Source organism: Crinia signifera, chromosome 19, assembly GCF_055691185.1.
Source record: "Crinia signifera chromosome 19, ASM5569118v1, whole genome shotgun sequence".
Taxonomy (NCBI): domain Eukaryota; kingdom Metazoa; phylum Chordata; class Amphibia; order Anura; family Myobatrachidae; genus Crinia; species Crinia signifera.
The window spans coordinates 134,272,634-134,300,142 of record NC_139226.1 but is presented as its reverse complement, the minus strand read 5'-3'; the positions used below and the strand labels follow the sequence as shown (position 1 = coordinate 134,300,142).

Sequence of the window (27,509 nt, the reverse complement as noted above, 5' to 3'; positions counted from 1 at the left end):
CTCCTAAAAAATCATTAACGTTTGTTGAATTAAATTTCAACTCGAACACACACCGGCTGCTGTACTTGTACTATGTGATTCTTCTTGAGACTCAATGTGATCATTGAGAAACAGGCCGTCCTGCTGCTTAACCCGTAAAAGTATATCAGGATTATTTAAGGGAATACCTAAGGGCAAAAAGAATGTAAAGTTAGCCAATAATGTCCAGCTACAACACAATACTTCGATTGAGCAACTATTTGCATATACTCTACAATTTCAGTCCAGGTTTTAAGGATATGCATACTGTACCGGAGTCCAGATGATTAAATCAAATTTCCAGAGGTACAGATGAGTTTTTATTCATCCAGCCTCATTACGCCATGCAAAACAAGATGCCCGGTACGAGGAAACCACCCGGCACCACGCATCTCTGCTATTTTTCATTGTGATTCATTTAATATATTGGCACGTGTATATTGGGTGTAACTGAGATTGTATATGGAGCAATACAGTGTAAAAAAGCTGCAGCGGCTACATTGTAGCACCTTGTGTACAAACTCAGAAACTCGATCACACACAGATATACAAGCGTCACATCAAATAAATCAGCTCAGTCTCCTTGTGTGTCCTAGTTTCATTGTGTTGTGACTAAGATGCATTTTTGGCAAAAAAAAAAAAGACGCACACCGCCTGGCGTGCCGAGAGGGGCGTTTGCCGTAACGGCAGCAAAGATTAACGTGGACACAACTGAACTAATTAAGTCAGCTGAATATTCTTAGAACCTGGACTATCACAGCGGGAAACTCTGGCATATACAACACGTACTGTGAGAGTTTTCATTTCTTACAACAATAAACCAATAGAGTATTGTTATTCTAAAGGTACGTACACACGGGCTATGATCGCTGGCAATATGATTGCTGAGCGACCATATTGCCAGCGATTGGAGTGTGCACTGGCGATAAATTGCCGGGTACGTGCTTCCGTTTTTAGCCCCCTTATGATCGCTGGTTGCAGATTCCCTCTGTGGCTCCCCTGGCAGGGGTTCCCTTTCATCAGCGACCATCTCTGGTCGCTGATGAAAAGGAGACGCTGAGCAATATATCACCCCCGTGTGTACGCACCTTTATGGTTATATCTCTTTATTAGATGTTGTAGGAAAACAAAGACAGTATGTTATGTTTTATTCATAGGCGATTGCTCTTCCTAAGTTTATAAATGGCCCAGTAAAGAAAAAATAAAGATAAAAAAAAAAAAAAAAAACACCACACGTGCATTTAAGCAAGTTTGTTCTGTAGGTCTCTGAATTGAACCAATTTAGCATTGACTCCCAGATATTAGACCTGCTAGGTCTCTAACTTTGTAACAACACTGTCTCCCATAGTCCCAAAACCTAGTTCCTCATTTGGTCTCTTTGTTGCTCACGGTTTACAAAAACATGCCCCATCAAACCTACCTGAAAAGCTAACCTACGAGGCAGAAGTAGATAAGCAGGCAGATATATGACTAGATGTCACAATCTTCCCTGGCTATTGGCTTTAAAAACCCATCTACGAATTGAAATGCGCTAAAAGAAGTTTGCTAGAGAAGTTGTCATAGGTCACCTTTCTCAATATTTGGTGGGGCTACTGAGAAAGAGAAGTCTTTGCGTCGGTTGTAACGGGTAGTCTGGATAATTGTGAATCCATCCATGTCGAAGAAGAATGGACTGTGTTTTTGATGAGTCCTGAAGGAGAGGAGTAAGAGAGGGGGAGTAGCAGTCACACTGATTAAAATTCTTAAAGAGCCAGCTCCCAGTAACTACCAATCTATACCCATTTTAAGTATAACTCCAGTGTCCCCTGCTGGATAAAAGAGAAATAAATGTTCTGAACACAAACACAATAATAGTGTCTTCCACTATCCTAGCACTGCTATTTTACAACACAGGTCACACCATTACAACTTCAGTGGCTGAGTTGTACTGTCCACAAGCATCGGGAGTTCTAGACAACAGCGGGTTGTGAAGGGGAGACTACTAGCCGGGACAATCACTGCATAAAAACAATTTGGAGATTGGGTCTACAAGGTCAATGGACCTGCAGTGCTTTTGTGGATGAACACTTTGACAGCCTGCACTTTGTAAAAGTCCATACACACTGGGCAATTTTCCCCAGCATGTATGGACAGGGATGAAGGGGAAAATCACCAGGCTGAAAATCGCTCAGTGCATACACACAGTGATTTTCGCTATTTTCCTGGGGGTGTGGGGACAACGTTCCATAGCAGGACGCTCATCTGCTGGTAGTACCTGGGCGGCTTTTGAGCTGAAAGGAGCTCAAAAGACAAAACTGAGCTGCTTTCAGCTCAAAGTCGCCCAGTGTGTATGGGCCTTAACTACAAGTCTATGGAGACTGGATACATATCAGTCTGACTCCGCTAAATGCTAAGCCCCAGGAAATGGAGGTAAAAAGAGCTGTATCATCTATTCAAACGTTCTTATATTTCTTATTATTTAATTGGTAGAACTTTCCGAGGAGCCGCACATTTTACAGTTCTCACCTGCTCCTCTGACTCAGACCATCACCTGGGTGCTCCCCCCGCGCACACACCCAAGGACAACCATGCTTGGGCACAGGTAACTTAAGTGTTTTAACGGTGGAGGGTGCTGGGTGAAGTTCGCCCAGCACCCTCTTCTAAGTTAACATGTTTCCGGCAGAGAGGGATGCTGGACAGAGCGCTGGATGCTGAACGCTCTGTTCACATGACATCGGCTTCAGTCACATGAGCTGTAGTGCTTTATTCGACATCCAGGGACGTGCACACTGTGACATGGATGGAGGGCAGAGATCCCTCCCGCTGCTTTATCCACTTTCTGTTCTTACTGTGTCAGGAACAGTTACATTTTGTAGAACTAGTGGGGGCAAAGGCTTGTTTAAATATCTGAGAGACGTTTGTAGGGTATTTCTGAAAAGCAGGTGCAGCTAGTACAGTACTTCTGAAAAGCAGGCGCAGCGAGTACAGTACTTCTGAAAAGCAGGCGCAGCTAGTACAGTACTTCTGAAAAGCAGGTGCAGCTAGTACAGTACTTCTGAAAAGCAGGTGCAGCTAGTACAGTACTTCTGAAAAGCAGGTGCAGCTAGTACAGTACTTCAGAAAAGCAGGTGCAGCTAGTACAGTACTTCTGAAAAGCAGGTGCAGCTAGTACAGTACTTCAGAAAAGCAGGTGCAGCTAGTACAGTACTTCTGAAAAGCAGGTGCAGCTAGTACAGTACTTCAGAAAAGCAGGTGCAGCTAGTACAGTACTTCTGAAAAGCAGGTGCAGCTAATACAGTACTTCTGAAAAGCAGGTGCAGCTAGTACAGTACTTCAGAAAAGCAGGTGCAGCTAGTACAGTACTTCTGAAAAGCAGGCGCAGCGAGTACAGTACTTCTGAAAAGCAGGCGCAGCTAGTACAGTACTTCTGAAAAGCAGGTGCAGCTAGTACAGTACTTCTGAAAAGCAGGTGCAGCTAGTACAGTACTTCTGAAAAGCAGGTGCAGCTAGTACAGTACTTCAGAAAAGCAGGTGCAGCTAGTACAGTACTTCTGAAAAGCAGGTGCAGCTAGTACAGTACTTCAGAAAAGCAGGTGCAGCTAATACAGTACTTCAGAAAAGCAGGTGCAGCTAGTACAGTACTTCAGAAAAGCAGGTGCAGCTAATACAGTACTTCAGAAAAGCAGGTGCAGCTAATACAGTACTTCAGAAAAGCAGGTGCAGCTAGTACAGTACTTCAGAAAAGCAGGTGCAGCTAGTACAGTACTTCAGAAAAGCAGGTGCAGCTAGTACAGTACTTCAGAAAAGCAGGTGCAGCTAGTACAGTACTTCAGAAAAGCAGGTGCAGCTAATACAGTACTTCAGAAAAGCAGGTGCAGCTAATACAGTACTTCAGAAAAGCAGGTGCAGCTAGTACAGTACTTCTGAAAAGCAGGTGCAGCTAGGTACAGTACTTCTGAAAAGCAGGTGCAGCTAGTACAGTACTTCAGAAAAGCAGGTGCAGCTAGTACAGTACTTCAGAAAAGCAGGTGCAGCTAGTACAGTACTTCAGAAAAGCAGGTGCAGCTAGTACAGTACTTCAGAAAAGCAGGTGCAGCTAATACAGTACTTCAGAAAAGCAGGTGCAGCTAGTACAGTACTTCAGAAAAGCAGGTGCAGCTAATACAGTACTTCAGAAAAGCAGGTGCAGCTAATACAGTACTTCAGAAAAGCAGGTGCAGCTAGTACAGTACTTCAGAAAAGCAGGTGCAGCTAGTACAGTACTTCAGAAAAGCAGGTGCAGCTAGTACAGTACTTCAGAAAAGCAGGTGCAGCTAATACAGTACTTCAGAAAAGCAGGTGCAGCTAGTACAGTACTTCTGAAAAGCAGGTGCAGCTAGTACAGTACTTCAGAAAAGCAGGTGCAGCTAGTACAGTACTTCTGAAAAGCAGGTGCAGCTAGTACAGTACTTCTGAAAAGCAGGTGCAGCTAGTACAGTACTTCTGAAAAGCAGGTGCAGCTTCAACAGTACTTCTGAAAAGTAGGGACAGTATTTCTGGGCCTCCAAGAAAAATAGAATATATACATATAAAAATCTCAAATTTAAATCATTATGGTCATGATTTACACACAAACACATTATTTTGACAGCTCCTACCTGGCTACTTCTTAATGCCACCTGGCTGGAAACTTTTCTAGGGAGAACACTGTGGACTGGTAGGGTGCCTTGAGGGACAAGTTCGGGAACCGCTGCCCTAACCTTTTGTCTAAGGAGACCTTGAATGATTCTACATGGAACAGCTATTGTTGGTCATTTTAATTTATGTATATTCAATTAGTGTCGGGTCCATTCAGACATTCATTTGTTGGAATGGATCGGACACTACCTACCTATTCAATTAGAGGCCAAATCTGAATGTTGGATTTTGTCGCTTCTGCTCCGGCCGGCGCTGGAACCGGGTGAGCGATGACGGGAGGTGGTTGGGACGGAGCTGGGTAAGGTTCTTTCACCTAGCCTGGCGGCGGGACCCAGTGAGGATGGAGTAGGGAGCAGGAGGACGGTGCCAGGTAAACTGCTAGTACTCCCATGGCGTCATCCTCCCTGTCTTAATCCAAAAAAAAAATTCAAGCCTGTAGGATTTGGCCATGTTTCCATCAAAAGCAGGTGGATCTGCGGCCATTCCGCCAATCCACCTGGTTTCCGACAGGTCGGAGCATTCTGACCTGACAGAACAAAACAACCCATATTGAATAGGTCAGAACCCTCTAAATCAGTCTGAAACTTCTGTCTTTCCGACAAGACGACAGTTTCGATTCTAACTTAATATATATTAACCATAGTTTAAAGCTCATCAAGAAAACCTTTCATCACATATTAAATAATTTACATGCACTTTAAAATTGAGCTTTTTATACCGTGTAGGGCTGATTTTTTGTCAGGGACCCTTCAAGTTATTCATTTTGGTAAAAATTACTTTTTAATTCCTCTCACCAAAACTACAGTAAAAAGGTTTTTTAACCATAGAATGTCTTCTTGATTTAACAAAATACATATGTGTTCCCTTACTGGGTGTCTGTACCCCATAAGGCACAATAGGTTCAACGGGACAGACACTCCAAGAGAAGCAACACACCAAATGGTTTCTTTCAATTTAGAAACTAAAGCTGTGTACACACGGCAGCGATATGTGCTATAATCGCTGGAAATATGGTCGCTGGCGACCATATTGCCAGTGGTGGGAGTGTGCCCCGCGCTCCCGTTTCAGCCCCATTCTAATCGCAAGCTCCTGCGACCAGCTGATTACCTCTGCGGCTCCCCCCGGCAGAGGTTCCTTTTCATCAGCGACCATCTCTGGTCGCTGATGAAAAGGAGACACTGTTTTGTTTTATTCACTTAAGTTACTTACCATTTGCAAATTTACAACTGCTTTTCCTCTTAGCGGATTCCTGGCTATGACCAAACCTGCTCCTTTCCAGATTTTGTATTCGTATCAATACATCAGGGTTGTTTATGCTATATCCTATGTAAAGAGAAAAATTTCAATATATTGTTTTAATATTAACGAGCGTTGCAGATAGTTGCCCTTCTAATAAGCTTCTTAACCCTACAATAGTCTCATCTTATTAGAAAAACAAAATACAGTTAAACAGTTGTGAAGGCAAAGACATGCTACAGGAGTAACGCTAAGGAGTGATCACAGGGTTGGATAGAAGGTATACAGGAACGTTGCCTGCTCAGCTGCTGGACCAGACAGTACAACGGTCACTACTGCTGCCGCCACCTCTGCTGTCCCTTTCGGTGATCTCTGAGTACTCCATGGTGAGGGCAGCTGCCTCGTCAACTTCTGTGACCATTAAGTGGCCAAGTTCTGTGTCCAGTAGAACTCATGGAGCTAAAAGACGGGGCAGGTTCTAGACCAAGCTGTGTACAGGGCCTAACATTTCCCAAAATGGTTATCATGACTTACTCTAGGCCCCATCACCTGTCTCACACACGAGACTACACCACCCAGCCTATATCAATGTACACTGTAATGTACCATTTCATATGGAGATACAAAACTGGACGGATAAGAAAGCTCCAGGGAACGTTCTACAATTTGCCAGGTTTTTAACCAATGACGTTTTCAGTATCATCTAACGCATGGGTCTTCAAACTGTGGCCCTCCAGATGTTGCGAAACTACAAATCCCAGCATGCCCTGCCACAGTTTTAACACTCCCTTATAGCAAAACTGTGGCAAGGCATGCTGGGATTTGTAGTTTCACAACATCTGGAGAGCCACAGTTTGAAGACCCATGATCTAACGGTTAAAACAGGCATTTGTATTACCCATGGCAGTCAAGACGCCGTGGATTTCTTGCATGACGTTTCTATACAACTCCTTCTGCCATTCTTCTAAGCACATCCAATCGTCTTCAGAGAAATACACAGCAACGTCATTAAACGTCACCAAGGTCTGAAACAAACAACAGTTCCCCATGATCAGGGCTGCTCAGAGCTAGATTTAAAAATGCTCAGAAATTGTTGTTTTATTTAAAAAAAAAAAAAAAGAAGTTTAAGAAAAATGTTAACAAGATCCATAAAGATTTCATTAAAATATATAGGCCCACACAACCTCATTGTAAACTTATGTAGGGTACACACCAGGGCGACCCGCTGACGATGCACATCGTGAGCGGGTCGTCAGTGTCTCGTCCGACCCGCTCACGGTGACGCGGGGGGGCACAACCCGCTCACGATGTGCACCGTGAGCGGGTCCGATCCGATGGAGGCCATGCACCCGGCTGTATGGTCGTCATTGAGATCCTACCTGCAGCAGGTAGGATCTCAATAACGACCGACCGACCCGCGGGACCGCGCATCGGATCGGTATCGGTCCACACCAGGTCAGAAAAGGGCCCAATCAGCACACAATCTACATCCAATTGGATCTAGATTGAGGGGATCGGGCCCTAGTCGTCCTGGTGTGTACCCAGCATAACCTCCCACACCCTATCCGAAATTCCCGCCCCCCTCCCCCCACCCCCCTCTATCAAAATATACCCAGCATTATGGGCCTTCACTGTTTAGTGCCTTCATCACCCCATGTGTCACTTTTTTATTATTATTTTTAATATATAACACCCCTCCACCTAGTAAAATATTTGTATGGGTCCTGCACTACCCCCACCCTCAACACACACTACCCTTTCCTCCACATATAGCCCCATCCTCACTTTATTGCAGATTGCAGCAGAGCATGGGGCATGAGCAATCATCAACCCCCCCTGCACATGCAGAGATCGGCATATATGTGATGGGGAGGGAAACCGCACCTTTAGTTCCAGTGCATGCGCACTTACAAGGCATTCTGGGAAGTGTTACCCGCGGTTAAAAACCGCAGCGTCACTTCCAGGGGTCCGCTGCAGCAGAAGGTAGGGAATTTCCTCTATAAAGAGGTGGAACACACAGGGACATGCTATCCACACCAGGTAAAGGAATCCTGGCTGTGGTTGCATTACATTTGGTAGTGCCAGGCAAGTGCTAAAGAAGATTATTTTAGTGCTTACTCATTATTGATAGAAAGCATTGGTTACCAGTCTGGTAGTGGTCTCCTATGTGGTGTAGCAGGCACTTATATTGGAACATAATGACATGCCCTTTCGTGCGGTAAATTACCAGCTACCAAACGTTAACACATAGAAACCATGATAAGTTCCCGGAGCTGTGGGTTATCAGCTTCGTGGAACCTGCAATCAGGACAGTTCCTGTGCGATTCTGTTCTGGTCTTTTTCAAACCAAAATCTGCATTATTGGCAACCTGTGGGCTGATCATTAGCTATAACTGAATAGCTCGGCAGATCAATTAGCCTGCGGTCATTAACTGTGGCTAAATGAATTCGGACCTGGGTCTATAACCATACCTCCCAACTGTCACGATTTTAGAGGGACAGTCCCGATTTTCGGGTACTGTCCCGCTGTCCCACCCGCGTCAGGCATTGTCCCGCTGCGGGGGGTGGCAGTTTGGAGACCCCCCAATCTAGTAGAATAGACGCTGTGCGCATGCGCACAGCGTCTATTCTCGTATGAAAATGAGGTTGCGGCTAATTAGCATAAGCTGCGCCCTCATTTGCATACGCCCCACCCCCTTTTCGGGCGCTCCCTATTTCCTCCGGCCAGAAGTTGGGAGGTATGCTATAACTACTTATTTATAGTGTAAGATTTGCAGAATCCCTTATCTAAGAATGTGAACAGGCTCTCTGTTTGCTGGGTTCATATAATGTGCAGAAACATAATCTACTTTATACAGACATACATACATACATACATACATACATATAGTGAAAAACCAATTCTTGCACACAGCAAGCTGTTACGTCAGATTACCTGCATAGAAATGGTTCCTGACATTTTGTCCATAGATAAAGATGCTCAACCGTTGCTGATCTAAAAGACAACTTTTTCTTTCTGTAGAAAGATTAAACGACAAAAATGCAAACAGTTAAAATTCCAATTAGCCTTAACTGTAATAAAAAAACATTGAATGTTGCCAACATTATTTATAATCCAGCCTGCTAACAAATCTACCAAAATAACCTGGCACCAATTATTACATATGAAAAGATACCAGTTTCAACCAACAGGAGATCATATCTCATTGACCATCTATCTTGGGCAAGGCTTGACAAATTTTTCAAAAATCTAGGCGCCAAACTCTCCCCCCCCCCCCTCCCCACAGCTGCAGCCACATTGCTTTGCAAGCACCCCTCACGCACACAGCCACATTAATGAGAAGCTATCCATCACCCAGGCAACCTACAGTACCACAATGGCCATACAACTAAAAGGGAAACCCCAGGCAAACCGCCCGTGTCGTCAACCCCCGGGCAAAAAATCCCCTTACCTGAGTAGTGAAGGTGCTAGGTATAAATAAAAAAAAATGCAAATTGTGATAGGAATATCCCCTTTGGTGAGGTGAATTCAATATGGTGACTGTAATCCAAAATGAGGACATTGTTACGACTCTGGGGAATATCTCCGAACCAGAACCCTAACTCTGTTGCCTCGGGCCGTGGTCGGCGGAAGCATGCAGTGCTAGGCTTCACCTATAACAGCAGTGTTCAACAGAGCTGCTTATGCCGGCTCCGCCCTCGATGTCGCCAGGTCTTATGTAGGACAACGCATCCGTCGAGGCAATGTTCGGGCAGCTTGGGGGGGACTCAGGTGCGCTCAGGAGTTCAGGCGCCTGAGTCCTGCTGTGCCGCCTCGAGCATCCGAGCCTGCCGTCTGTGGTTACTGCTTTGACTGGCAGCTGGGGCAGCAAGGGAGCTCCGGCGTACAAACACCAGAGCGGGAGGGGGCCCCATGTTCTGTGGTGGGGTTTGCTGGGGCAGGAGACCAACCTGCCCTGGTAGGTTTGTCCTGCACCAGCAAATCCCACCACTTTTGGTCACTGATATTTTAACTGCATCCCCTTTCACCTAGTTTGTTACCAATGGCAACAGAATGTCACATTCAATATTATATCTTCATCTTTTTTTTTGATGAATGGATTTTATATCCGTGGCAGCTGTAACATTTGCACATATGGATTTATATGAATTGAGAGGGCAAAAAAACCCTTTTGTTATTTTAAACAGAATATGCAATATAAGGTATTTTTGCTGGTATGCGGTTGAGGAAATAGATACTGTAAGTTGGGAAAATGAAAAGAGCATTAACAATTCATGTTCTAGAACATATCTACAACATAAAAACCCATTAACACACCAGGACACACCTGTGTTTTTTTTCTGACACACCCACAAAATGGCAGGTTACCACCCACTAATGCAGAGATCCTGTCAGTCAAATTGCACTGGGTTTGCATTTACGATCCATCCGCATTTTTTGTTGCTAATTAACCTTGCGCATACTCGATGGATATGGTACGCATGTGCAGTCCTTTTATAATTAATTTGGGAATTCGCTGATTAGAGGTCCATGCTGAATTAAGCCCTATGTTTGGTCGGCTCGTTCTGTGCAAACTTGTAGCCAAACGATTATACGGGTGAGCACGATAATTTTATGCTGTTATCTGTGGTGGTTTAAACCGCCATGGCTTAATACCTGCACTATGCAGCACACCCTGTTCTTATATTAATTGCAGATACTAGTGGATTTGGAAAAATTGGAAGCACGCTGACTCAAAGAGTCTGACATTTATAGTGTCTTGTTTAAATGCCCTGCTGGTGGCCCTGGGGTGATCATTTGCTCCGTTAATGACTTGTGCAGAGTTTCTTTATTTTGAGCTCTTTTTTCTTTGTCTGTTGTATATAGCTTTGAAGGTTTCCAGATTGGTTATGGTATATTAGATCTACAAAGTCTAGATCTACAGCCATAAGGGTGAAAAAGTCGACATGAGTTTTGATGTTTTTTGGTGTCTATGTCGACATAGGTCAGTATGGACACTGTCTAATTGTACCGCTACGCTTGCCATTCTTTGGGCACGGTGCCTCCCATCACTCGGCACATTGGATGGTAGGGTATGACACGTTGGCTGATTTTTTTTTTAAAGGCATGTCGACCGTTTGACCTTGTTGACCTACACACTGTAGATCTATTGACTACATACCTTCCAGATTCCCCCTGAAGCACATATAGTATAAAGAGAATGTCTAGTCTGAAGATCCAGCGACTCGCACCCTGTAACAATACACTATAACCCCCTGTTTTGTGTGTGAGGAAACGTTCGATGATCAGGTAACAAAGTGATGCACGATTGTATCTTGCTTCACTGAAAGGCCTTTCTACAAGCTGATCGCTGAGGCCGGTAGCAGTGGCCGTATTAATCACTGCGCAGTGATCTGCAACTTGTTCTTTGAATGCCCATTCAATTTTGCAGACATAGCTCCGGCCACAGAACAACTTATCAAATAGGGCACAACATTTGTCGTGCAGGTAACGTGATGTCCAATAATTTACTTATTCTTGAATAGGGATGATGAAAACAGTCTCCTGTTATACCCCTTTTACAACGCCTCAAAACCCCGGGTCAGAGGCGGTGTAAATTGGACACCCAGCGTTCCTTTACACAGGACTTCTACCCAGGTCCTGACCTGGGTAGAACACGGCTAGGACCTGGGTAGAGGGCGTTGTAAATGGGTACGCCGGGTCGGATGACCCAGTTCCCATTTACATCAATGGGGACGTACAACCTGCGAACCGCAGCGTCCGCAGGTTGGATGGGGGGGGGGCAGTCTGCGCTGCTGTCCGCTATACCCTGCTGACAGCAGCAGCGTAGGAGGTGAATGGATGCTTGTGTGCGGCATCCATTTACCTCCCGGATGAAGGCTGGGGGGTGCACAGGGGCTGGGGTAGCCCAGCAGCTTACCTTGGTGCTGGTCTGCCCCCAGCACGGCGATCTGTGTATCCTGCGGGGATCACCACGGTCCCGGTGTTGGAGATGATGTCATCTCCAAGCGCCGCCTCCGTCTACACTGCGGGTGGGCACCGCAGTGTAAATGGAGTAAATCCCGGATCCGACCCGGCTTGGATCCTTCTTCCAAATGCCGGGTCAGATCTGGGATTTTTGGTGTAAAAGTGGTATTACCAGGAAGCTGCAAATTACACATCCCAAATGAGGCATCCTAAAAAGGATGTAGATTGTACCGATGCAGACAGATGCCACATCGTTCTTAATAATCTTTTAGATGTTTCCGTCTCTTGTATTCACACATCGATTTCTTCTACTTCAGTGATTTCAAAGCTGAGTCTGAGCTTATTATGGACCAATATGATTTTTTTTAAATTATATAATGTTTAGCTTTGCACTTTTGTCCTTTGATATGAATTAACCCAGATGAACCGGTCTGGTTCTTTACACCTATGTGTGGAGCAAAGTGTTTGTTATCGCGAAAGTCGTGAAACTTATTAGCTGACGTCCGATAGCCCTGTGCTAAAAATGTTGACACCGTGTCGATTAGTGCTTCTTTCATGTAGTGTGTGGGCATCCAGATAGGATGTGGGAAGGTTACCGGTTCCAGCTCAGGTATGTGCGCTCGCCTAAAAAAGGGGGGAGTTGCCATCTGCGGAGGTGAGTGCAGCCACGTCATAGTCAGCCTTGGGGTGCGCTCAGCACTTACGGGCATGAAGGGGGCAGGTGTAATCAGAAATTGTATTATCTGCACCCCTGTATAATAGTCACTATATATTGTATGCGGTTCCATTTGCATATACGATATATCGCATGCTATATCAGACAAGCCAACGCTTCTGCAGCCGGTGCGACTAAGTCGCAAGCTCCGGTGCGCATTAGACTCGTGCATCACATCTGCTGCCAATCACACGCGATTGGGACACTTTTCATGCGATTGATCACAGCAATGCCCAAATCGCATGAGTAAGTGGTAAAACACATACATACTATAGTCATTTAACAAAAAAATAAAACCATGTGCCTATCCCACTAGGTTACACAGGAGTTAAAAATCCCTACAAACAGGTTAACTTAACCCCTTCATGACAGAGCCAGTTTGTGCCTTCATGACAGAGCCCTTTTTTTCAAATCTGACATGTCTCACTTAAGTGGGGATAACTTTTTTTTGCTTTTACTTATCCCAGTGATTTTGAGATTGTTTTCTCGTGACACATTGTACTTCAAGTTAGTGGTAAATTTTCGTCGATACAGTCTGTGTTTTTTTGTGAAAAATACCAAAATATCGTGAAAAAATGGAAAATTTTGCAATTTGCAAAATGTTAAATTTTCTGCTTGTGAGACAAATAATCATACCACTCAAAATAGTTAATAACTAACATAGACCATATGTCTACTTTATGTTTCCATCATTATTTCAACTTCCTTTTAATTTTTTTGGACACTAGGAGGCTTACAATATGAATAGCAAATTCTCAAATTTTCATGAAAATTTCAAACACTGATTTTTTTAGGGACCAGTTCAGTTCTGATGTGACTTTGAGGGACTTGTATGTGAGACACCCCCATAAATGATGCCATTTCAAAAACTGCACCCCTCACAGTATTCAAAACAGCATTTTGGAAGTTTGTTAACCCTTTAGGTGTTTCACAGGAATTAAAACAAAGTGTAGGTGAAATTTCAAAATTTCTTTTTTTTGCAGAGTTTCAATTTTAATACATTTTTCTAACGAATACAGTAGATTTTACTAGAGAAATGTGACTAAAAATTGATTCCCCCAATTCTTTTGTTTTCAAAAATATCCTATATGTGGCCCTAGTGTGCACGTTGACCAAACCACAGGCTTCATAATAGAAGGAGCACCTACTTGATTTTGGAGCCTCCTTTTTATGAGATTTTTTTTTAGGCACCATGTAGGTTTCTAGGCACCATAAGTGCTAAAAGTTAGGAACCTCCCCCACAAGTCACCCCATTTTGCAATCTACACCCCTCAGGGAATTCATCTAGGGGTATAGTGTACATTTCAAACCCCCAGGGGTTTCACCAATTTTGGTACAACTGGGATGTGAAAATGAAAAATTACATTTTTTTACACAAACATGCAGTTCTGGCTCAAAATTTTTCATTTTCACAAGGAATGAAGGAGACAAAGCACCCCAAAATCTGTGCCCCAATTTCTCCCGAGTACGGCAATGCCTCACATGTGACCAAAAAATACCAGTTGGGTGCATGGCAGGACTCAGAAGGGAAGGAGTGATTTTTGGATTTTGCAGCACAGATTTTGGTGGAATGAATGGTGGGTGCTATGTTGCACCAATACAGTGGAACCCCCCCACAAGTCACCCCATTTTGCAAAGTACACCCCTCAGGGAATTCATCTAGGGGTATAGTGTACATTTCAAACCCCCAGGGGTTTCACCAATTTTGGTACAACTGGGATGTGAAAATGGAAAATTACATTTTTTTACACAAACATGCAGTTCTGGCTCAAAATTTTTCATTTTCACAAGGAATGAAGGAGACAAAGCACCCCAAAATCTGTGCCCCAATTTCTCCCGAGTACGGCAATGCCTCACATGTGACCAAAAAATACCAGTTGGGTGCATGGCAGGACTCAGAAGGGAAGGAGTGATTTTTGGATTTTGCAGCAAAGATTTCGGTGGAATGAATGGTGGGTGCTATGTTGCATTAGCAAGACTCCCAAAGCACCAATACAGTGGAACCCCCCCACAAGTCACCCCATTTTGCAAAGTACACCCCTCAGGGAATTCATCTAGGGGTATAGTGTACATTTCAAACCCCCAGGGGTTTCACCAATTTTGGTACAACTGGGATGTGAAAATGGAAAATTACATTTTTTTACACAAACATGCAGTTCTGGCTCAAAATTTTTCATTTTCACAAGGAATGAAGGAGACAATGCACCCCAAAATCTGTGCCCCAATTTCTCCAGAGTACGGCAATGCCTCACATGTGACCAAAAAATACCAGTTGGGTGCATGGCAGGACTTAGAAGGGAAGGAGTGATTTTTAGATTTTGCAGCTCAGATTCTGGTGGTTTTTTGGTGGGTGCTATGTCGCATTAGCAAGACCCCCCAAGCACCAATACAGTGGAACCCCCCCACAAGTCACCCCATTTTGCAAAGTACACCCCTCAGGGAATTCATCTAGGGGTATAGTGTACATTTCAAACCCCCAGGGGTTTCACCAATTTTGGTACAACTGGGATGTGAAAATGGAAAATTACATTTTTTTACACAAACATGCAGTTCTGGCTCAAAATTTTTCATTTTCACAAGGAATGAAGGAGACAATGCACCCCAAAATCTGTGCCCCAATTTCTCCCGAGTACGGCAATGCCTCACATGTGACCAAAAAATACCAGTTGGGTGCATGGCAGGACTCAGAAGGGAAGGAGTGATTTTTGGATTTTGCAGCAAAGATTTTGGTGGAATGAATGGTGGGTGCTATGTTGCATTAGCAAGACTCCCAAAGCACCAATACAGTGGAACCCCCCCACAAGTCACCCCATTTTGCAAAGTACACCCCTCAGGGAATTCATCTAGGGGTATAGTGTACATTTCAAACCCCCAGGGGTTTCACCAATTTTGGTACAACTGGGATGTGAAAATGGAAAATTACATTTTTTTACACAAACATGCAGTTCTGGCTCAAAATTTTTCATTTTCACAAGGAATGAAGGAGACAATGCACCCCAAAATCTGTGCCCCAATTTCTCCAGAGTACGGCAATGCCTCACATGTGACCAAAAAATACCAGTTGGGTGCATGGCAGGACTTAGAAGGGAAGGAGTGATTTTTAGATTTTGCAGCTCAGATTCTGGTGGTTTTTTGGTGGGTGCTATGTCGCATTAGCAAGACCCCCCAAGCACCAATACAGTGGAACCCCCCCACAAGTCACCCCATTTTGCAAAGTACACCCCTCAGGGAATTCATCTAGGGGTATAGTGTACATTTCAAACCCCCAGGGGTTTCACCAATTTTGGTACAACTGGGATGTGAAAATGGAAAATTACATTTTTTTACACAAACATGCAGTTCTGGCTCAAAATTTTTCATTTTCACAAGGAATGAAGGAGACAATGCACCCCAAAATCTGTGCCCCAATTTCTCCCGAGTACGGCAATGCCTCACATGTGACCAAAAAATACCAGTTGGGTGCATGGCAGGACTTAGAAGGGAAGGAGTGATTTTTAGATTTTGCAGCTCAGATTCTGGTGTTTTTTTGGTGGGTGCTATGTCGCATTAGCAAGACCCCCCAAGCACCAATACAGTGGAACCCCCCCACAAGTGACCCCATTTTGCAAACTACACCCCTCAGGGAATTCATCTAGGGGTATAGTGTACATTTCAAACCCCCAGGGGTTTCACCAATTTTGGTACAACTGGGATGTGAAAATGGAAAATTACATTTTTTTACACAAACATGCAGTTCTGGCTCAAAATTTTTCATTTTCACAAGGAATGAAGGAGACAAAGCACCCCAAAATCTGTGCCCCAATTTCTCCCGAGTACGGCAATGCCTCACATGTGACCAAAAAATACCAGTTGGGTGCATGGCAGGACTTAGAAGGGAAGGAGTGATTTTTGGATTTTGCAGCTCAGATTCTGGTGGAATTTTGGTGGGTGCTATGTCGCATTAGCAAGACCCCCCAAGCACCAATACAGTGGAACCCCCCCACAAGTGACCCCATTTTGCAAACTACACCCCTCAGGGAATTCATCTAGGGGTATAGTGTACATTTCAAACCCCCAGGGGTTTCACCAATTTTGGTATAACTGGGATGTGAAAATGGAAAATTACATTTTTTTACACAAACATGCAGTTCTGGCTCAAAATTTATCATTTTCACAAGGAATGAAGGAGACAAAGCACCCCAAAATCTGTGCACCAATTTCTCCCGAGTACGGCAATGCCTCACATGTGACCAAAAAATACCAGTTGGGTGCATGGCAGGACTCAGAAGGGAAGGAGTGATTTTTGGATTTTGGAGCACAGATTTTGGTGGAATGAATGGTGGGTGCTATGTTGCATTACCAATACAGTGGAACCCCCCCACAAGTCACCCCATTTTGCAAACTACACCCCTCAGGGAATTCATCTAGGGGTATAGTGTACATTTCAAACCCCCAGGGGTTTCATCAATTTTGGTACAACTGGGCAGTGAAAATGAAAAAAATACATTTTTTTACACAAAAATGTACTTCTGGCTCAAAATTTTTCATTTTCACAAGGAATGAAGGAGACAAAGCACCCCAAAATCTGTGCCCCCATTTCTCCAGAGTACGGCAATGCCTCACATGTGACCAAAAAATTCCAGTTGGGTGCATGGCAGGACTCAGAAGGGAAGGAGTGATTTTTGGATTTTGCAGCAAAGATTTTGGTGGAATGAATGGTGGGTGCTATGTTGCATTACCAATACAGTGGAACCCCCCCACAAGTCACCCCATTTTGCAAACTACACCCCTCAGGGAATTCATCTAGGGGTATAGTGTACATTTCAAACCCCCAGGGGTTTCATCAATTTTGGTACAACTGGGCAGTGAAAATGAAAAAAATACATTTTTTTACACAAAAATGTACTTCTGGCTCAAAATTTTTCATTTTCACAAGGAATGAAGGAGACAAAGCACCCCAAAATCTGTGCCCCCATTTCTCCAGAGTACGGCAATGCCTCACATGTGACCAAAAAATTCCAGTTGGGTGCATGGCAGGACTCAGAAGGGAAGGAGTGATTTTTGGATTTTGCAGCAAAGATTTTGGTGGAATGAATGGTGGGTGCTATGTTGCATTACCAATACAGTGGAACCCCCCCACAAGTCACCCCATTTTGCAAACTACACCCCTCAGGGAATTCATCTAGGGGTATAGTGTACATTTCAAACCCCCAGGGGTTTCATCAATTTTGGTACAACTGGGCAGTGAAAATGAAAAAAATACATTTTTTTACACAAAAATGTACTTCTGGCTCAAAATTTTTCATTTTCACAAGGAATGAAGGAGACAAAGCACCCCAAAATCTGTGCCCCCATTTCTCCAGAGTACGGCAATGCCTCACATGTGACCAAAAAATACCAGTTGGGTGCATGGCAGGACTCAGAAGGGAAGGAGTGATTTTTGGATTTTGCAGCTCAGATTCTGGTGGAATGAATGGTGGGTGCTATGTGGCATTAGCAAGACCCCCGAAGCACGGTGAAATGATGAACCTAATAATCCATAGATGTGTGGTATATTTTAAAGCACTCCTTTATACATAGGCCGGGTTTGTCGGGGCAAGTTTCACAGTGGAAAATAGTTTCCTTTCTTATTCCCTTTTTATAACAAACTTTGCACCTTTTTTGTGTCCTGCCCTTTCTTGCAGTGGAGGGGATTTCGTTGGGAAAATGCTGCCCTGGTACAATACGGGGGCCAGTACTAGAAGTACTGGGGCCCTCTGCCTGCTGATTCCCAAATGTTAGGCTCTTTATGACTTCCTCTTGAAAGTGCATAAATGTCCCCCTCTGGCCGGTAGAACGGAATAGCACGTAAGCGTTATACAGTGCCATCTGGATGATATACACGGCCAGCTTCTTGTACCAGATATTTGTTTTCCGCAGGGCACTGTACGGCTTTAGTACCTGATCTGAAAGATCCACTCCGCCCATGTACTTATTGTAATCTAGGATACAATTTGGTTTGGAGGTGTGGGTACTGGTACCTCGTACAGGGATGGAGGTGGTACTGTCTCCATGAATTGTTGTCAGTATAAGGACATCCCTCTTGTCCTTATATTTGACCAACAACATATTTTCGGTGCATATTCCCCTGCTTTCACCCCTTCTCATTACTTGGGCAATGTGCGTTTTGGGGAGGCCTCTTTGGTTCTTGCGCACAGTACCGCAAGCTGCTGTACCTCTTGAACCAAGGGCCTTAAACAGGGGGATGCTGGTGTAAAAGTTATCCACATAGAGGTGATAACCCTTATCCAGGAAGGGGTGCATTAAATCCCAGACAATTTTTCCACTAACACCTACGAGGGAGGGGGGGCATTCTGGTGGTTCAATTCTTGAATCCTTCCCTTCATATACCCTAAACTTGTGGGTGTACCCTGTGGTGCTTTCACACAGCTTATACATTTTTATGCCATACCTTGCCCTCTTACTGGGAAGGTACTGGCGGAATTTAACCCTTCCTTTAAAATGTATAAGGGACTCGTCGATACTAATACATTTATCAGGGATGTATAGCTCTGCAAATTTGGCACTGAAATGATCAATGACCGGCCTGACTTTGAATAGCCTGTCAAAGGTGGGATCATCTCTGGGTGGGCACTGTGCATTATCGGTGTAATGTATAAATTTATGGATTGCCTCAAAACGAGCCCGGGGCATGGCCATACGGTGAAATGGGGTGCTGTACAGAACATCTGTACTCCAATATTGCCTAATTTGTGGCTTTTTTACTATGCCCATATGTAACACCAGACCCCAAAACGTCATCATCTCTACTGCATCTACAGGGGTCCACCTAGCAAATGATGACGTGGGGTTTTGAGCAATAAACTGCTGGGCATATAAATTAGTTTGGTCCACCATTAAATTTATAAAATCATCAGAGAAAAATAATTTGAAAAAGTCAATTTCTCTGAGACCTGTTGAATCAAATTGGATTCCTGGGATGGCCAAAAACTCAGGAACCTGGGGCTCAAAATTGTCTGGTGGTGGGGTCCATACGAGATCAATTATTGGGGGGGGGGTCTCAGCTGCTCTACGGGGGCGTCTTTGAGGGGGTCCCTCATCATCAGAGGAGGAAGAGGAGCTTAAGACAAATCCTTCAAATTCCCCGCTTGCCTCACTGGCTGTGTCAGAGTCAGATGCAAGCATGGCATATGCCTCCTCCACCGAATACATTCTCCTGGATGACTGGGACGACATTTGGGATGACATTTGGGATGCCATTTATATTTTTGTGTTACTGGTAGTGAAATGTTTCAACACGTGTATAGTGTAGGGGGGGGTACAAACTTTATTTCAACCCAGGGGGTATGTAGTGTGTATTGTGTATGTAGTGCAGAAAAAAAAAATACAAAAAAAAAAAAATTGAAGGGTTCAAAAAAAAAAAAATGGAAGGGGTTAAAAAAAAAAAAAATGGAAGGGGTTAAAAAAAAAAAAAATGGAAGGGGTTAAAAAAAAAAAAAAAGGTCCTGCGCCAAAAATTGAGCACAGATGTTGGTCAGTAACGTCCGTCACTGAACAGCGCTCAAAGGCAACAGGAATTTGATCAAAAAAAAAAAAAAATAGATCAACCCTGTGCCGAAAAAGCTGATCAGTGATGTACGTCACTGATCAGTGCACAGTGGCCACAGGACACACACAAAATCACAGTGTGTGTAAAAAAAAAATGTAAAAAAGACCCCACAGCACTCACAAAAAATAAAAAAAGGTGATCAGTGATGCGACACTGATTACCAGTGAGGGGCAGCAGGTGCACAACCTTTGGTGGTACTGACAGGTATATATAAAAAAAAAAAACCTCTGTACCCCCAAAAAGTTGCTGATCACCTCAGATATAGTGATCAGCACAAAAAGGCGGGGGCAGCCGACACAAAATTTAGCACTCTATCACTATCTCTCTCTATCTCTCACTATCTATCACTCTATGACACTGCAGCAGTTATATAAAAAATATATAGCACAATCTGTCACTATCTCTCTATCTCTCTCTCTCTATCTCTCTCTATCTATCTATAGCTCTATCACACTGCAGCAGCACAAAATATAGCACTAGGCCTCTCTATCTCTCTCTATCTCTTTCAGTTATATAAAAAATATATAGCACAATCTGTCACTATCTCTCTCTCTATCTCTCTCTCTCTATCTCTCTCTATCACACTGCAGCAGCACAAAATATAGCACTAGGCCTCTATCTCTCTCTATCTCTCTCTATCTCTTTCAGTTATATAAAAAATATATAGCACAATCTGTCACTATCTCTCTCTCTATCTCTCTCTCTCTATCTCTCTCTATCTCTCTATCTATAGCTCTATCACACTGCAGCAGCACAAAATATAGCACTAGGCCTCTCTATCTCTCTCTATCTCTCTCTCTCTAACTCTCTCTAACTCTCTATCTATCTAATAAATCGCAGCAGCACAAGATGCAGCACAAGATGCAGCACAGGATGTCACAAAATGTCACAATATCAATGATCAATGATCAGGTAAGGGTTCTGGTCAGTATAGGCGGCAGGTGGGGCACGGTGACCGCACTGCACGCTTTTCCAGACCGGAATGGCGTCTGCAGTGCAGTCACCGTTAGTTTAAACCCCCCTCCACGGCTGTGATTGGTCCGTCGGTCCGACGGACCAATCACGGCCTTTGGGGGCGGGCGGGGTGAGGTGGGGTGACACCAGTGTCACCCTTACACCCCGCGGTGATTGGTGCTGTACTTTACAGCACCAATCACCTCCGATCCCGTGTCACCGGCGAACGTTATTCGCCGGTGACACAGGAAAACGCTGTGAATGGCTGTTCACACTGAACAGCCAATCACAGCGATCGGCGACGGGGGGGCGGCATCGCAGCCCCCCCTGGGCATGCAGGGACATGTCTGCTGTCAGGGACAGCAGACATCGTCCCTCTGTCACTGCGTCTCTAGACGCAGTGACAGTTTTAAGCCATGACGTATATATACGTCAACGGTCGGGAAGTACTTCCCGGCCATGACGTATATATACGTCAATTGTCGTGAAGGGGTTAAAACCCCCACTTAAAGTTCAAGCCCCCTCTTACCAGCTTCTGTCACAGGAAGGGTACACATTAGAACCACTTCATTCTATCCCCCTCTCTGACTGGCCAGGAGCACCTGCTGACACGTAGCGCAGCACACAGGTAGGCTTGTAAACCCACTGCTTTTCGCTACCCAGAATCCCCCGGGAAGGCTGCACTCGCTTAGCCTCATCTCTGTCATTGCGCATGTGCAGAGACCCCGCTGTTCGTGACGTTCTGAGGGAACGTTACTGCATTGCGGACGCCGTTCTCAATCTAATAAAGTTGCGGACTTTTGAACCAGTGTATGGCATGCCGGGATATGTAGTTCCTAGGATGTCTGGTTATTGTTCCGCTGTAGTCCATTCCCAGTACAGATAAAGGTTTATAGTGGGTGCTCTGTTCTCCCATCACAGCCGGGGGCCGCCACGCAGCTGCTGGCAGGAGGGAGGGGCACTGCCCCGTACTGGAGGGAAGGTAAGGTGTGATTTCCTCATCATGATTCGGCCTGATGCCTTAAATTAGAGGTGCCCACCATGAGTCCGGCAGCCCTTGGCCAGCAATGCTGAGGTCCGGACGGCAGGCCCGGCGACAGGGGGGGTCAAGTGGGTCACCTGTGACGGGCCCCAAGGGTCAAAGGGGCCCAGGCAGTAGCCTGTGATCCCCTGTCATTTCTGACATGTTTTTTTTTTCTTCTTCCTCAAAAAAAAGTGTTCAGCACCAGGGAGGAAGGGACAGTCAGAAAACTTGTTGCCACTTTATAAGTGTAATCGGTACTTGTGTCGTTTCACGGCGCCACCGCGCGCATAGTCTGTCTCTGAAACTTGGCAGCCTGCCAGAGGCTCTGTTTAACTGTGCGCGTGCCGCTCTAGCTGTAAGCTACGTATTGACAGCTACGTTAACAGCGTAGCGGCCAGGCAGCAGCAGCACACTGACAGGTCACTGTGGGACTTGTAGTTCCACAGTGAAATAGGCAGCGCCTGAGCAGCGCTGACAACGGGGGCATGTTAAAGTGGACACCCCGGGCACAAAGCTGACGTGCCGGGGCTTCTAAACTGCACACCGCTGTCAAAGGAGGTGTCCCCCATGTCTGAATCCAGACTGCCTGCAAGCCGCTAAGAAGGGGGAGTCTGGATCTAGACGCTAAAGCCTCTGGATTAATACTCCCTGCAAGCCGCTAAGAAGGAGGGGGGTGCCTGGAATTAGACGCAAAACCGTCTGAATCCAGGCACCTTGCAAGCCGCTAAGAAGCGGGGTGGGGATGCCTGGGTTTAGACGCTAAAGCATCTGAATCCAGGCGCCCCCCTGCAAGCCGCTAAGAAGCCGGGGTTTCTGGATTTAGACGCAAAACCGTCTGAATCCAGGCGCCTTGCAAGCCGCTAAGGTGGTGGGGCATCTAAATTCAGACGCTAAAGCGTCTGGATTTAGTTGGGTGTAGTGGTACATCTAAATTTAGACGCTAAAGCATCTAAATTTAGCTGGGTCTAGGGGTACACTATTAAAACCTGCCCACAGTGCCACTAGTTGACGCAACAGCTGTCGACCTTGTAAATCCCACTATCCACGCCAACCTGAAGCATGGCGAGCGGCGGCGGTACGCGTCCTACGACCTTTTCATACCCCCACTATCCACGTCGGCGTGGAGTTGAGAATACAAAGTGTGGCGAGCGCAGCAAGCCACCGAGCCCGAAGCGTGGCAAGCGCACGCGGATACCTTCACAGGTATTCGCGTCCCCTCGCGGGCTTCACAGGTGTCCGCGTCCCCTCGCGGGGCTCGCTGCGCTCGCCACACTTTCTATTCTCCACGCAGACGTGGATAGTGGGGGTATGAAAAGGTCGTAGGACGCGTACCGCCACCCCACGCGGGGCTCGCTGCGCTCGCCACGCTTCGGGTTGGCGTGGATAGTGGTGCTGTTTCAGGAACACATTCACACCTGCACACTCACACACCTGAGACAGTAATGACGACATTTTCGGCAACTGTTATCTTTTTTTTAGTTGAAATTTAACTTGAAGAGAACTTGAGGATATAAATGATTCAAATAACATGTAGGTAATCAGCGTAAAGCAGGGGTTCCCAATCTTTTTTGAATCACGGCACCCTAGAGCATCAGAATTTTTTCGCGGCTCCCCTATGCCAAAAAAATTATAATTAGATTGTGTTTATATGCGATTCTTAGTGTCAGTTATGTGGTAAAGGGCAGGATTTGCTTCTGATTGTACACACCAGCACTGGTTTTGCTCAAAAATAACTAACCATTAATAATTTGGTTTGGTCCTGGACCACCAACCCAGGGCACCCCTGTGTCCTGAGGCACCCCTGGGAGCCACGGCACACAGTTTGGGAACCGCTGGCGTAAAGAACAGTCTAATATTAATTAAAAAGTCATGATTGGTCGGTAGAACAGGAAGGAGCTTGTGCGTCGTCGTCACCGCCAGCACTTGCAGAGGAGTCGGCCGGCTTGGCGCTCTCATCGACCAGGGGGAGCAGGGTCAGAGCATGCAGGATGCGTTGGAAGGGGTCCTGGGCACCTAAACTATGCCTCCACATAAACTCCTGGAGGTAGGAGTCCAGGTGATGGCATGCGGTCCCCCTTTGGCGCTTATTGCGCCACTTGCAGCTGCCCCACAGGCACTCTATGGTCTGGGTGTGCACCCCAGTGTCCGGGTCAACAAAATTGTACTTATGATTGACCTTGCCATGCAGGTAACCGGCCTGCTCGAGCTGCTCGGTGTTGTAGGCCCTCCAACAGTCCGTGTAGACGGTGGTGCCCGGCTCAACATGGGCCTCAATGGCAGCCATCAGGATGACCGCATCCTGCCGCTCCACCGCAGTCATGAAGCACTGCCCGGTCTCCCTGGAGATTCCCCCGAACACCCACTGCTGGGGCAGGAGCCGTCCCACGTTGCTCTTCCTCTTGACATAGAGGCTCTCGTCGACCTCGACGATATGACCCGGGCCTCCGATTCGCCGCTGAGGCTGCGCCAGCAGGTCCACCGTGCAGGCCTCCCTCATCAGATTATTATACTGCACGGCAGTTTTCTGTGAGATGTTCAGCTGCCGATCACAGAACTTAATGCTGGTCAGCTCTTCTGCCCAGCAATACAGGAAGCGGATCAGGGTCACGAAGCTGAGGTGAGACCCCCCGAAACCACTGCGCGGACCTCACGCTCACCTTCTTGCAGCAGCTGCGAATGTGGCAGCGCCACATGCGCTCTTTGACGCTGAGCCTCATGGGGTGGCCATTGGGGCAGGTCTGGGTCTGCGGCAGGAACTGGCAGGCCTGCAGGAAAGCCACCGCCTCCTCTTCCGTCTGCGGCAGACTGAACAGCGTCAGACGCTCCATCGCCATAGTCAGGTTCACCACTGCCATCATACACCTCCGTCTCTCACACAGTGCTACTACTGACTGACTACGCTAGCTGCGTAGCGCTCTGACTGACTACGTTACGCTGTCCGCGCTGGGCTAAGCAGCAGACTGTGCGCGCGAAGTGCCGGGAGTGTGAATTCAGACGCTAAAATGTTAGCGTCTACATTGGGGACACCCCCTTTGGTAGCGGTGTGCGATTTAGAAGCCCCGTTTGTGTCCTGTTGACACGGTACATTTCATTACATTACAGCTAGAGTAGCACGCGCAGCGCTACATTACATCACGTTACATTATAGCTAGAGCGGCACGCGAGCCTCTGGCAGGCTGCCAAGTATCAGAGACAGACTCTGCGTGCGGCGGCGCCGTGAAACTACACAAGTACCGTGTAATCTAACACTGCTGATAGTGATTACACTTGAGGGCAAGCAGTTTGCAGATGGTCCCTTACTCCTAGAGTGACTCCTTTGACCCTGCAGACAGAGGAATGCAGAGTATTTTCCAGCTGCAGCATCCAGCATGGCAAGTTATTATTATGGGTGTAATGACCAGTGTGGAGGATATAAGGGGGAGAGGGGAATCTGTCATCTTGTACAGTACTGTATGTGGGTTTGGGTCCCGTACAACCCCCAGTTATCTGCAGGGGCACCATGCATGCACTAACCCTACACTTTATTTCTCAGTCACCTGGTAAAATCCCCCTTCCCCAGCACTATTACATGCCAAATACGTTGCACTTTCTATATAAACCATCAGGGCAGCGCAATGTTCAGATGCCTCAGACACGAGGGCAGAGAGTATCCATCCTACAGTATAAATGGGAGGTCTCTCTGCATGAGCTTGCTGTATTTATTACAATTTGTGTTATGTGAACAGTGGCCATTATTATTTACATAAATATATATTGTGGGCTTTACTGCCTGGTATAATATAAAGGAGGCAGTGCGTGTTGGGTGGTCTGAATGTCGGCAGTCAGAATACTGACTCTGGCTTCCCGTAGGACAGAATTTTGACAGGGTTCAGGTAAACATAATAACCTTGTCCCTCCCTAACCCCCTTTCCCCCAGCCGAACCCTAAAGTCACGCATTATCCTCTTGATCCGCCAAAGACCTCCCCGGATCACATGCGATATTTCGCGAGCAATCCCAAGAAGTGCTGCCAGAGGCTGTCCGATCCCACAGATCCTACGTGCAGCACTTATGAGCTAGGGGCTTTGATCTGATGCGTACGGGACTGCGGATCAAACCCATGCGATTTACACAATTTATCAGCCCAATGCGTCGGAATCGTGCAAAATCACAGTAGTGTATGGCATCTTAACTCCCCTAACCCCCACGCTAGCACTGCTCATATTACCTACACTAGGGATACCGTAGGTGGGATAATGGATGTTAGCATTACGACACCAGTCTTCTGTTGGTAGTTGTCATCAGTATTGTTGCTGGAGGGATCCAATTCATGACATGCTAAACTCATCCCGTGTGTCGCAAGGTGCAGTGGGTTGGGGGGCCCGTATATAGATCAGTGTACCGGGCCCCAAGATTTCTGTTGCCAGACGGGTGGCTGTCCCGGACTGTCCAGGATTCAGACCGGCCTGGCAGCAGCAGCTCTTCCTTCGGGTGATGGGAGGAGAGTCTGCGGCTAAGAGGTGGGAGAGACAGGTACAGTCTGGGCTGGCTCGGTCACTTAGCAGCTTTTCAACCCGGAGATCTGCCGCACGGAAGATAATCTTCATTGGACACTGACACTATTCTCTGGACAGCAGCGAGGTCAGTGACAGGAGTGCAGTCAGAGGGCATGCTGCAGTTCATACTTACCTACCTGACCCTCTCCATGCGGGAGAAAATGCTCTGCTCCTGGACTTGGAAAAAAGGAATGTACCAGCGCGGGCTGAGAGATTTGTAAAATAAAATATATATACAGAACGGTATCCTTTACAGTGTATTTATTTAATAAGGTTATTACTTAAAAAGCTGTATCATTTATATACTTGTAAAAATATATATAAAATAAGGGGGGTACAGTAAAATGAGTGGACATTCAATGCACATCACAATTACATTAGTGAAAAAGGCATACAAATATGCATATTACCACACGGACATCTTAAGTTGTAGTCCCATGATAGCAGATAACCAGGTGGCCAATACTGTTCCGATGCATAGTCCAGTTGGTAAATTAGGTTCCTCTGATGGGAAGGATGGTGTAACCTGTAACCTCAGCGCGTTTCTCTGGGGCAAACACCCAGCTTCTTCAGGACTATTCTTTGTAATTGTGATGTGCATTGAATGTCCACTCATTTTACTGTACCCCCCTTATTTTATATATATTTTTACAAGTATATAAATGATACAGCTTTTTAAGTAATAACCTTATTAAATAAATACACTGTAAAGGATACCGTTCTGTGTATATATTAATATATATATATATATATAGGGAAGGATGGAAGCGGCACTCAGCAGACTGCAATTAAAAGGTCCTTTATTCCAACGGTTTC

The 27,509-nt window shown here is 45.8% G+C and overlaps 2 protein-coding genes across 5 annotated transcripts in view; one reads left to right on the top strand and one right to left on the bottom strand.

Annotated features, from left to right (window-relative positions):
- LOC146043040 (uncharacterized) overlaps nt 1-21,977 on the bottom strand; it is a 28,111-nt gene extending 6,134 nt beyond the window's left edge. The window contains exons 1-5 of one of the 2 annotated variants that reach the window (XM_083163421.1): nt 21,665-21,967; nt 8,846-8,926; nt 6,809-6,935; nt 5,884-5,997; nt 54-167 (exon numbers count right to left, since the gene is read on the bottom strand). In XM_083163421.1, coding sequence (XP_083019547.1) covers nt 54-167; nt 5,884-5,997; nt 6,809-6,935; nt 8,846-8,878 — 388 coding nt within the window. In that variant the 5' untranslated portion in view covers nt 8,879-8,926; nt 21,665-21,967. Of the gene's footprint in view, nt 1-53; nt 168-5,883; nt 5,998-6,808; nt 6,936-8,845; nt 8,927-21,664 lie in introns of both variants that reach the window. The other variant, XM_083163422.1, reaches the window with a different exon arrangement.
- LOC146043039 (uncharacterized) overlaps nt 21,917-27,509 on the top strand; it is a 46,687-nt gene continuing 41,094 nt past the window's right edge. Inside the window, exon 1 of one of the 3 annotated variants that reach the window (XR_014464099.1) lies at nt 21,917-22,117. The gene's annotated coding sequence lies outside the window, so the exon portion shown is untranslated. The remainder of the gene's footprint in view (nt 22,118-27,509) is intronic. The other 2 variants (XM_083163420.1, XM_083163419.1) reach the window with 2 other exon arrangements.